Source organism: Monopterus albus, unplaced genomic scaffold, assembly GCF_001952655.1.
Source record: "Monopterus albus unplaced genomic scaffold, M_albus_1.0 scaffold250.1, whole genome shotgun sequence".
Taxonomy (NCBI): Eukaryota; Metazoa; Chordata; class Actinopteri; order Synbranchiformes; family Synbranchidae; genus Monopterus; species Monopterus albus.
The window spans coordinates 286,767-299,412 of NW_018128130.1; the positions used below are offsets into that span (position 1 = coordinate 286,767).

At 42.4% G+C, this 12,646-nt stretch overlaps 1 protein-coding gene across 1 annotated transcript in view; it reads right to left on the bottom strand.

The window, feature by feature from the left end:
• Nucleotides 1–957: 957 nt before the first annotated feature.
• Nucleotides 958–12,646, bottom strand: part of trappc8 (trafficking protein particle complex subunit 8) — a 44,978-nt gene continuing 33,289 nt past the window's right edge. Inside the window, exons 19-29 of the mRNA XM_020620873.1 lie at nt 12,310–12,467; nt 11,098–11,531; nt 10,621–10,777; nt 10,419–10,515; nt 8,620–8,688; nt 8,473–8,531; nt 6,941–7,120; nt 5,723–5,824; nt 3,949–4,088; nt 2,591–2,680; nt 958–2,319 (exon numbers count right to left, since the gene is read on the bottom strand). Of these exons, the coding sequence (XP_020476529.1) occupies nt 2,085–2,319; nt 2,591–2,680; nt 3,949–4,088; nt 5,723–5,824; nt 6,941–7,120; nt 8,473–8,531; nt 8,620–8,688; nt 10,419–10,515; nt 10,621–10,777; nt 11,098–11,531; nt 12,310–12,467 (1,721 nt within the window). The 3' untranslated portion in view covers nt 958–2,084. The remainder of the gene's footprint in view (nt 2,320–2,590; nt 2,681–3,948; nt 4,089–5,722; nt 5,825–6,940; nt 7,121–8,472; nt 8,532–8,619; nt 8,689–10,418; nt 10,516–10,620; nt 10,778–11,097; nt 11,532–12,309; nt 12,468–12,646) is intronic.

The window sequence follows — 12,646 nt, forward strand, 5'->3', positions numbered from 1 at the left end:
GGCTCCACTATCTCCCAGGACCTGAAGTGGACGTCCAACATCGGGACCATCACCAAGAAGGCACAGCAGAGGATGCACTTCCTGCGCCAGCTCAGGAAGTTTGACCTGCCCCAGGAGCTGCTGGTACAGTTCTACAGAGGAATCATCGAGTCTGTTCTTTGCTTCTCCATCACTGTCTGGTTTGGCTCAGCAACCAAACAGGACAAGTACAGATTTCAGTCGACAGTCAGGACTGCAGAAAGTCATCGATACCAGCCTGCCCTCGGACAGTTTCTTCCCCAAGGCTGTCACTCTGATGAACACTTAACCCACGACAGTGGGATTAGACAATAATCCTCAGTGCAATACCTGTAAATATACCTTGTACAGATTATACAGAGTCATAGAAGTCTCTAGCTTTAAGTACTGTTGTGGTGATTTATCTCATTTCAATGAGCATTCCTTTGTCTACATTGTTTACTGTCTGTTTCTACTGCTTATTTTGCTGCTTGTTAATATACTGCTTTTATTACACAGCCTTATGCTGGTTTACTTGCCCCTTGCATGGGGATATGTACATGCACATTGAGAGCCGATGTACCTGAGTCAAATTCCTCATGTATCCAATGCACCTGGCCAATAAAGCTGATTATGATAGTGGTTAAATCCCAATTCCCTTAAGTGATTGCTCCTTGCTCAACCAGTCTGCCATCTCGAAGGACCCACCAAAGTTTTTATTTCTGCTCTGAGCAGCAAGGAGGCTACCCGGAGGAGCCATGGTCAAGGATGCACAAGACCAGCCTCTGTAAAAGACATGCACCTTTATTAGAAATCAATCACTGACTGAATACTTCAGACAAAGGATCCTCTGATCCTTCATCTGAAGTACACTTGTCTCCATGTTGTCGGTTCCTCTCTCCTCAGATTTTCCTCTTATCTTACATGGGTAGGACTAAAACACAAGGGGCGTGCTTCAAAACTCAGCTATCACAGTGCCATTTGTGCTGGCTGGACGTTGTCTGTTCATTTTAATTACACCATGTAAAAAGTGGTGGAATGCAGCTACTGTAAGGAAAAGACAGAACTGTGAACAGATATCAGTCTCTTGCAACAGGCTTACATACAGTATCATTAGTTACATTTTTATTTTCTATTTACATCCAAATAGCTATATAAATATAATACATAAATTTCAGAAAAGCTGTCAAAGTCATTGCATACAAGAGCTTGATCAAATAAGCACACAGGTTGGGGGTGAGCAGGGGTATAGCGATTGGATGGGCTGTAACAATCAACATACGAGTACATGGTTGCTATAGGGTGAATGGGCAATAAGACAGGTTTCAGTTGGCAGCCTTCATCTTGCCTTGGCGAGACGGTGAGGTGCACAACATTCAGGGTGTAAACAGCTCTTGGTATGCTGTTAAAGCAACAGTCATATCAAAGCTACTGCTCAATCCGTTCAGGAATTTAACATATTTGCAGATTGAAGTTGTTTACGGTAACAAAGAGCATCAGTCCAAAGTGTGGAACTAAAGGCCAGTTCAACTGAACTGGACCAGACATGCAGAAACCCCCGTTTTCAGCATTCTTGTGATGTCTTAATGTAGACACAGTCCTTTCAACAGAAGCGCAGTAGTGTGTCTCTGATTTAGCTTTAAGGTTGGAGATGGGAGGCAACATTCTGGTACAACACCAGCACAACCTAACTTTTGTCAAACAATAGTTTGCGCTGCTGGTGACAGGTTGGTCAAACAGGGTGGGTGGAGACAGGCATGGAAGACTGGATGCTAGGAGAAAAACCTGTGTTGACACATACAGAAAAAGTGACGTACAAATAAGAATTTTTGATACTTGGCTGATGAAAGTAAAGAGTTCTGAGGTCCATAAATCATCGGCCGCTTCATCACAACATCAGGAATCTCTATAAACTGTAGCTGTTTGCCATAAATAAACCCTTTTCTGTTTTAGTCATTGGTACAAAACATCTGTGTTTCTACCTGTCCAGTATTATTCAAGAAAAGCAAGTATGGTCATGTGTCTAGTGGAGCAGCTGGAAGGCCACAGAGTTCAGGCCCTCCTATCTGCAAGCCACAATGCTCTGCTCAGGCGTTGTTAATAATTATGAGAGCAGGGGTGGCTGCCTGCTGACTCGTCTCACACATGGCACCCTGCTCAGCTGGCCTGGCAAAGACTCGTGGTGTGTTGAGGTTGTAGACTCCTGCCTTAAGGAAGCATGCTCGCAGAGTCAGGCACAGCACCTCCTGAGGCTTCAGCTCCAGCTTGTATTGGGTCTGACCCACCCAGGTGAACGAGCTGTGGACCTCCAGAGACTCAGGACTGAAAAAGGCATGGATGGATATCTCAGTAAACTACAGAAAATGTAGTTATATTTAAGTTTATATTTAACTGGCTTTAATTTATATTTAACATCTTTCCTCTATCAAATAAAACAAGGACAAATGAAAGAACCGGAAAGCAGTCAGTCCATATAATCAACTGGGATAACTTAAGTATGTATATTTATACAGAACCAGGGATAAACACCATGACTTATGTGCTAGAAGGAATCACATTATTCATGTGATGGATCATCTGTCAAGATACTTACCTGGTGCTTTTGTGCCGCAAGTCAATGAGGACATCCACATGAACCAATGAGCAGTTGGACAGAGTCAGAGTAACTGGCACCACACAGAGACTAGAGATAGAAAGACAATCAGATGTAGCTTGTTTTATTCAGCTTAGTGCCTCTAAGGTTACACCTTTACTGCATTTCCAAGACACAGTCAAGAAGAAAGGCAATGTTCCATAGTCAAAATCACTTCATAGAAATAATTTCTCCTCATGTATGTTACCTTTTACTGCGTTAAAGCAGATTTTTTTTTCGACGTTAGATGTATATACTGCGCAGACGCTTGTAACATTAATAGACAAAGTGGTGATTTAGAAAGGAGCTGGGATTTGTCCTAATACTCCTCGGTTAATAAACCGGTTCTGTCTTTGCTTACCCTCTTTTTCTCCTTAAATTTTTATTAATAATCGGTGTTTGTGTCCTGTCTCAACAAGGCCACAGTATATGATTGTTAATTTAATCCTTTATGGTATTATTAGACATGGTTATCCTCATCTTGTTATCTGATATTTGACTAATCATTTTTTGTCTTTTCTCTGTCCATCTATCCGTTATCTGTACCGCTTATTCCTGAATAGGGTTGTGAGGGGACTGGAGCCAGTCCCAGCTGACATTGAGTGAGAGGCGGCGTCCACCCTGGGCAGGTCGCCGGTCTATCACAGGGCTGACATGTAGACAAACGACCACCCACACTCACTCCTACGGGGAGTTTAGCTGCATGTCCCGGTCTATCACGGAGGCTGGAGAGAACCCACACAGGCACAGGGAGAACATGCAGACTCCACACAAAGGGCCCGGGTCGGCCGGGGCTCAAAATGGGAACCTTGTTGCTGTGAGGCCACAGCACTATTTTCTCTGTTCATTATGTGTAAACAATGTAAATGAATTAAATCTGTGATAAGTTTGAGCATGTAAAGTCAGTGTTGCCTTAATAGCAGAAAGTCAAAGTTTGTGAAACGCTGCCTTCCACATTGTGTGGTCTTGTAGTTTTGGGAAACAGCCATCCTCAAATAGTTGAAAATATTTTCATTAATTGTGTCTGGACTTCTTACTAAAAATCTTACTTCCTCTCAGGGGTTATTCACAAAGGTTACTCAATTGACATTTATTAGTAAAAATCAGTGGCGAGACCTAACGTCTCGTGGCTTTGCCCATCAGGAAGGTGCGAGTGCATCATAAGCTCTAAGAAAGCACCACGATCCTATTACACCTGGATGCACCTGTGGACTGCTGAATGTTTTGGTAAAGTGTAGAAAAATGGAGGGGGCATGCAGATCATACAGTCTATGAATCATCACATTGTACTAACGAGCAAGTGTCAGAGTGCATCTCACCTGCTCTGGCCAAAGGGATGTGTGTAGTTCTCAGGGTAGTGCAGGTTGGTTTTGATGAGTTGGGACAGCTCTACAGAGGGCAGGACGACCGGAGGAGGCAGCTCCGATTTAAACTTGAGCAGCACCATCTCTGGAGCTTCCTGAAACAAAAACACACACTCAAGCCCCTTTTTCACTGCACATTCACCTCGCTGTTCTGTGTAAATGAAACAGTAGCAGCATGGGGGGTCAGTGCTGACCCTTCAAAATGCTGCATCGGGAGGTAGTTATTTTTGCCAGGATAAATTAGCGCCACCTCCTGTATAAACGGAACGAGGCAGAGTGAGGGGTTGGAGGACACTTACTCTAATATTACTGTTTATGATGGTTAGATCATCTAACTATGAAGCCCGTCCAAAAACAAAAACTAAAATAGCCTACATGAAAAATCGGCACCACAATGAGCAGTTCCGCAGACCGACCCTGTGGGGCATGAAGCTGCACAGAGGATGATCAAAACTGCGTCACAGATGGAATGCAACGCAGCCGCATCCAGTGGAAATGAGGGGCTAAGGTTTTTTGTGCCGTGACAATAGTTATCAGGTTACCTAGAGAGGAATAATCTCATTGAGTGAGTTTACATGGACACCAGTATCCCTTTATGAAGTTTTTGTGTATGTAAACATCATATCCCGATTTCAGAAAATAGGACAGACTCTTATCCCGGTTTTGAGAAACCAGAAAATGCTAGGTGGAGTACTCCAAAAGAAACCAGGATACTGTTGCATGTATACATCCTATTCAGGTTTTGGAATGTTCAAGATTATCTGCACAGGCACAGCTGCAGCACATGAGCGACTGGAGATAAACACAAACAGTAGCAGCATCTCACAGTTGGCCTGATGAAGAGGCGGAATTTTGATTTTCACTAAATGTATTTGGTATTTACTGTGTGGCCAGATATCAAGGGGGATTAGTCCAGCAATCTTTAAACTCTTAGAAATATCTGAAGACATGCACCGTTCACTCTCCGCTGGCGAGGAGTGAGGTGGTGGCATCTGCTTCCCTTTCTAATAGATACTGAGCCTATCAGGCTACATCAAATCCAGGTAGTGTTGAGAGTGTATAGGCCTATATATCCCCAACCTTTTACAGTATGAAAACCACATAAATACTGTTTTACTGCAATGTTCTCCTAATTATAACAGACTCTATAGGCTAATCATATAGATGGATATGGAAGATGACATATCAGTGAGCATAACAGTAGTTTTTTTTATCATATATATGGAGACGTGCATAACCATGCATGGTCTTTAGCCACAACTGTTATGGCCACAGTTTATGATGAACCTATTTCTAAGGTAGAGAGGCTCCAAGCTCCATGCTGCCGAATTTCCTCTCAACTGTCTATCACAATTTTCTAGATGGAATACTTAACGTGTTCTTCAGTGACGTCAAAGTAAAAAAAAAAACACTTTAAAAGACAGTTTTTAAAAATTCAGTAAATGCAGGATGTTTCCAAAATTGATGAGTAATCATGTTAAATAGTCATGATCTGAATTTTGACCAAAGTATGTATGTATATATATATATATATATACGTATATGTATAAAATCCAAAAGACTGAACTGTCCACTGTTGATCCTGTGTCAGCTTTCAGATTGGCTCCTTGTTTTACAACATGCTATGTAAAACCTCGTAGAAGTGTTGTGTATTTTCGGTAACAAAAAAATGTGGCATTTTATCAAAAGCATGTGTACTGTGTTACTGAGAGTGTGTGTACTTACTGACCTCTTTGGGAGTCAGAGAACTGGCATCTTTGCCAATGGTTTGCAGCGCCACATGGAGCTGGCCCTCCAGGATCAGTTGTTTGTTGTCCTCGACTACATAAGCCTGTACAGAGACACACATTACAAACTGGTGTCTAACGTGCTGACTGTCCATTTAGGATTTTATTAAAGTTATGACATGTTAGACTTTGACCAGAAGAGTTGTTTCTGACTGCTAAACACTAGCAGTGATTCTTGAAGTTCCATCTCTGAAACCATTAACACCATGAAGCTAATGCACCGAGTGTGATACATTTATAACTTTGTAACACACTTTTTGAAAACAATGTAAATGAAACACTGCTTTACACTAAGTGTGTATAACACACCAAGCAAAACTGCAAACATTGGCCCTACACTGTACTATTCTGCCCAATGCCTGTTCACACTGACATGTGCCAAATGTGAAGAAATTCCCTCAAGGAGTTCCTGAGATATCGTTTTCACAAGAACGGGCCAGACGGATGGACATATGGACACCCCAAAAACATAATGCTTCTGGCCACAGCCATCGCAGGCAGAGTTATATGAAGTGGAGAAAATACTAAGATGGCTGCAGATGGCTGACTTTACTCCAAACAGATCAGATAGTTGATTTAAAATGATGGTGGATGAAGAAACAAAGGAGGAAAATGAAATGAAGAGCAGGGGGAGAGCAGAATGTTAAATACTGAATACATACGACACTACTGGATCCACTTGCCTTACAATAAACTGTAAAAGACTAATAGGAGCAACTCAATACTCCACAGTGCAACAGTAAATGAACAATGAGGTTAAAAAAACAACATATCTTTAGTTTCTTTTATTCCTCATGTTATCATTAGTGATCGTGTTTTCCTGTGATTGATTTGGTTTCTTTTGAAAAAACCTATTTGCAGTTGGGAGTTTTTATCTAATTTTACTTATATTTTATATCCTACGCCACATCTTGTTAGCCTGAAACTGTAAAGATCTACTTGCTGCCAGGTACCAAGACATTTATATACATTTTAGTTTAAAAATCAATAACAACTAAAATATTTAAAAAATATGAATCCTATTTTGGCTAGATCTACCAAGTGTCTGTTCTACATACTATATATCAGGAAGAAGCTCCAACATAATCACAACTCATCTGACTTCTCTCGCTTACTACGCCCAACCTGTGTGACAGAGCTGAAATCTGGCCCTGCTGTACCTTCCAGATGACAATTATGTTGAGGTCCAGCTCATTACATTTCTTGACAATGTTGGTGATGTCTGACGCTATGTCCTCCGTGGAGACAGAGCTCTGACTCTTGCAGCTGGATGATGCCACATCCACTCGCTGACGGCAACGGAAGAAGAAATCTCCACAGGGTGTTGTGGAACTGATGATCTGCAAAGAGACGGCAGAGGAGGGCAGAGAGCAGAAGAAGGTAAACACAAAGAATACGTAGCCCAAAGGCAGAATGTGGGGTGGCTGTTACCACCACTGCTTCCATGCTATCTATGTCACATTTTTCATCATCTTCCCTTAGAGCGGTCCATCCACAGTGCACTGCCACAGATTTATCACACCAGTTCTTCAAAGATGTAGTTGCACTAACTAACCCATCAGTCAGCGCATCAGTATGCCATTAGTTGTCCTGTTAACATATGCTGTGTTGATGTGTTGTTTGGCACCTTAGTGGGCGTTCAGACGGAGTCCAGTAGGATGCAATTTGCTGCTGTGCTTTTGTGCACGAGGCTGCCTTGGTCATGGGGCAAGGGGCTGCAGCAGGTGTGTATGATACAGCTATGCTGTGATGAGTCAACACGAGTGGCTTCATCCTTGTTTCTAGTTTTGGACTTTCCATTGCATTTTGGAGTCATGCTGCTGATGTGGCCTATTCTACCACCAGTTCTACCGTCGGTGTGTCGGCGCGATAGATTAAAACAAACACAGTTTAACACCAATACTAAAAAAATGCATGGTGTGTGGTTAAGGTGCATTAACTGTGGCCCAAATTCGACAGTGAACAGCAGTGAATGGTCATGCTAAGAAGGTAAACAAAAGAGTCTCCTTCCTGTGGGTGTCCATGTTCCAACTGTCGCCTGTATGTGACTGGTCAACTTGGCATCTTTGCCAGGTGACGTAACCAGGCCAAACTTTTCTGCTGCATGGGATTGCTTTGTTTTGCCAGAGCACCCTGCAGTGCTGGTGAACACAGTCCCCCATAGAAATGAAATTAGCGGGCAGTGTTTTTTCACACCGCTGAAACTGAACACATCCTTAAAGTCACTGGATTTGTTTACATAGTCTCCTTATTTTCATTAGCAGCAGAAACATCCCTACTATAATGGGGTCAAAGTAAAAGTAAAAACCCTGTGGTCTTTTTTTCCTTTAGCAGTTACTATGTGTTATGTATAACTTTAATGTGGGATAGTCAATATTTTATATCAACCATGGATCACGTGACAACTTGAATCCAGGTTCCAGGTTTAAATGCTTTATGCAGTACATCCACTACATCTACAGAGAAACTGAGAAACAAAGGAATTCCTGACTGATTAAGTGTAACCTTAACTGCGTTTGAGAAAGTATCAACCAGACATCATATTTTATCACTGAGGAACAGTTCACATACTGCACTTAACTATTATATTAGAAAGTATCAAAATGAGAACAGACATTTGACAAACTAAACTGACAACAGCACTTTGTAGCTAATGGCAACTTTTAAAATCTAATAATTGTTCTCAATTTACCTGTTCATTTCCCAGGTTCAGGTCTGCAAATGTATATTTCTCTACAGCATCTGAGGTAGCTAGAAACAGATGCAGATTGTCACTTATTCAAAACTGTAAATTCAATGAAAACATACTGATGTGGTTCGATTTTTCTGTACAACTTACCTTGGCGGGGCTTGCATCGCGTGGCCCTGAAACACAGCTTGGCTCTTTCTCTACTGGTGAGTTTACAGTCTGGAGAGGACAGACAGAACTAAGCTGAATACTGGCATCAAGAGGGTTTGTCTTGGGGAAAACATAAATCTAAGCTCTTTTATATAAACCCAAATGCCATTTTTGTGTAAAAGTAAACACCACTACAGCTGCTGGATGCTTCTCTTCATAGTGACCAATACACAGTGTTTCTCATTTTCAACCATTTTAAAGAAGATTAAAACCAATTTTAATCTTTTGAAAAGTGCAAATGGAAGTTAAAAGTTTAATCTACAGTAGATCAACCTCATCATCAGTTAGCCATGGGCGTCCATGACCCTGTCTCCAGGTCACTGTTTGTCCTTCCTTAGACACTGATGGTAGGTGGTAACCACTGCAGACCAAGAACACCCAACCAGACCTGCAGTCGCTCTGACGCAGTCATCAGCCATCACAGTTTGACCCTTTTCAAAGTCACTCAGATCCTTACGCTGCCTGTTTTTCCTGCTTCCAACACATTGACTTTGAGGATTAAAAGTTCAGTTGCTGCCTAATACACCCCACATACCGACAGGTGCCACTGTAATGAGAGAATCAATCTTAGTCACATGTTTTATTTGTAGTTCACACGCATAAGACCTGCAAACCTAATGTTTTACAATCACACAGTCACATTTCACAGATGGCAGCTGACTAGTCGAAAACACATCTTTTTCCACTGCCACTGAACAGGCCAAGCGTAACATTGCAGGGTAAGAAGTCGTAGTCAGGTCACAGGTGTGTATTTAGGGAGGCCAGAGTGGGAGGCCATTCACGTTGCCACCCAGTCCCCAAATGTATGACCCTAAAAGAGCATCTCAGTAACTGATGTATCACACTCTGACCTACATGAGCCATGGGATGTGATGTACAGCGTCCCACATAACTTCCTACATGAAGTTGCTGAAGCCAATTACAACTGACACTGAGCAACAGGTGGTGTACACCACGAACAAGCCTCCAGTCTACAGAGACCAACCATATGCGCTCACATGAACAGGTATGGGCATTTTAGTGTTAGCTAACTGAGCCTGCACGTCTCTGGACTGGAAGGAAAGAAGATGGGAGGACATAGAAACTCCACACAGAAAGGCCCCGGTCGGCTGCCAGGTTTGAACCCAGAACCCTCTCTGTTAACCACTGGACACATAGAAAATCCCTGCTTCGTAGTGTCTGACTGTGATTTCATTCTGTGTTTAGACTGGTGACCAATACCCAGTGTTCTTTAACTCACAACACCTCAATATCGAGATCTCAGTGTTCAGAGTGAGTAAAGAGAAATATCTGCTTAAAGGCCTTTTGAAAACTCAGACTTCCCGCTGTACCTCAAAACCCCAATGTCTACTCACTCTTCCCCACAGGGTCTCAGAATTCATTCTAACCTGAACTCTAAAACCAAGTCTTTCTCTTCACTATTTAGTAAGTACATGGAGACAGACATACACGTATAAAGCCTCAACAATCTAGCAAATACTAAAATTCATGCCTCTTGTTTGCTATACTCAAATATTACTGTGAAAACAAGATGAAAATTCAGCTCAGACACTGCAGCTTATTTGTTCATCTGGCTGTTTTTTCAGGTATTGTAAAAGGCTGGGTTTAAATTAAGACCTTAGCTGTGTTCACTAATGGTGCTGTTACATCAACACGTAAATACAGAATAAAAAATGAGTTGACAAACAGACAGACATAGGAACAAAGGCAGCACAGATGACTTGGCACATGAGGCACACCTTTATCCTTGGCTGGGTTGATAAACTTGTTGAGGCGCCAGTTCTGACTGCTGCTGGACACCTGGACGATGTGGAACTCACGCACACCAACTTCATTCTTTTCCAAAGGGAAGAAGATTAAAAGAAAGTTTGAACAGTGGTTAAGTTGTTCAACTCAAAAACAAAGGCAAAAAGCTACATTCTGTTAGCATGTATATCTCACCGTATTGATGTTCTCCACGTCAATAAAGACGAGCGTTCCGCTGCTGCCTTTGTCATCAAGACCATCTTGTGGAAGGACACTGCTGTGGCAGGCCGACGCCTGCACACTCAGCGACCGACTGGCGCAGATAAACACCGTGTGACGCAACACCCGATGACTTAACATGAAAAGAGAGGATAAAGAGTAAGAGATGGGTTATCTACATATGATAAGCCAACTGAGCTGCAGAGTGCACCAAAGCGGTGACAGCTGAAATAATGAACAACGCTACCACAATTCTATTCAAAATTTAGTACATTCAGTAAAGAGGAACGTTGGACACAGGGTATATGTTTATGTCTTTAGAGTTCATTACCTTTATTACAACCCAATGTTTATAGACATTTTGCTGTAGATCATTCGTGAAATAAAAATAGGGGTTTGTACCTATCAATCTTATTACGTGTGCCTTTAAGCCACTTCCACTTATATTCTTACCTGATTTTGATTCCTTTCTCTGTGCTCTCATAGTAGAAGAGGAAATTTATTTCATGGACTCCTTCCTGGTCTGGCCCTCTGAGCCACAGAGGAAGCTGGGTGGACTCCCCCGGCTGTAGTGTGCTGCCATCTATTGGGATCTCCATCACACTGGATGGCTGACTAAAATCCTCAGCTGAAACCAACATCTCAGATGCCACTGAGCCCAGATGTGGGGGCGTGGCCAAGGTTTTATAGGCTGAGCAGTTTTCAGCTGAGGTTGGACTGAGGGGAGTAACAGGGGTTGTGGCCTGGCTGCCAAAAGTGAAGAACTCAGGGTGTGTGGATGCAACTCGCAGGCCACACAAAGCAACACCGCTGACGTTACAGAATTCAACGTAGGCCTTCCTGATCTCACCACACAGAAGAGCAGTGGGAAACTGCAGGAAGAAGACCTGTGTGCGTGCACAGACACACACACAGATAAACAGGCAACATTTTTGCATCTGTCTTAGTGTCACAAAAATATTACACAGTGGGAATAACCAAATCTCGCTTTTCAAATAAAATGTCTTAATTTAGTAATGTCTAACTTTCTCCGTCAAATTTAAATTGAACTAAAATTTAAATGAGACCTCTGTGGCTCCTACTGTAAATGTTAGAACTCTGTTGCTGCATCTGTGGACACCTGTGGACACCTGTGGACACCTGTGGACAGGCTGAGACTCACCTGTTTAGACTTGTCCCCGTCTAGTTTGCATTTATTTATTAATATATTTTTTTTTTTGTTTCTACTACTGCTCATTATGACTATGCATTTATTTATTATCTGTATTAGATTTCTACTGCTTTGCCTTTTGCTGTGAAGCATCTCTTAGCCATCCTCCTGCTGACTGCCTGTGAGCTCCTGTGTCTATGAACAACACTACTAAAGAACAGCCGGGATGCATGGCTCATTTTCGTAGCGTAGAGCTAATCGGTGGCCAGACATCCTGAAAGTAAAATGGCATTCCTTACTGTAAAGTACTCAAAGTATGCATTGGACATTTGTATTAAGTAAGCAAATGGCATTTGTAAATTGCATTTAGGGACAGTGTCAGTATATACTCAACATTAAAGATTCGGCTTGGGAGTGATATAAAGCTAACTGGAACATCCTTAGTCTTTAGATTTGCCAGACTCCATTAAAACTGCAGGATGGGAATGTCTGAGTGCCTCTATAGTGTGTGGTACCTCCATCAGGGGCATGGGCGGTGTTATGATGGGCTCGAGACGTCGATCAGGACCATGTCGAACCAACATCTTGTCCTCTTTGGTCTGGTTGAGACGTGGGCCCTGGATCTTCAGGTCCTGTTTACCACGAACCACCGTCAAATCTGTTATCTGCTGGCCTGTACAGGAGGAAATCCACACCGTGTGTTAGTGTGGCAGTGAAAAAAGAGACACGCTGAATGATCCGTCACTGGGATTTGTTTAATTAAAGCATGTTGGAGCGTAACGGAGCCTGCACTTTATGCAGTCGTCTATGGTTGCTGTCAAAGGTTCCTGTGACCCCAGACCCATCAAACAA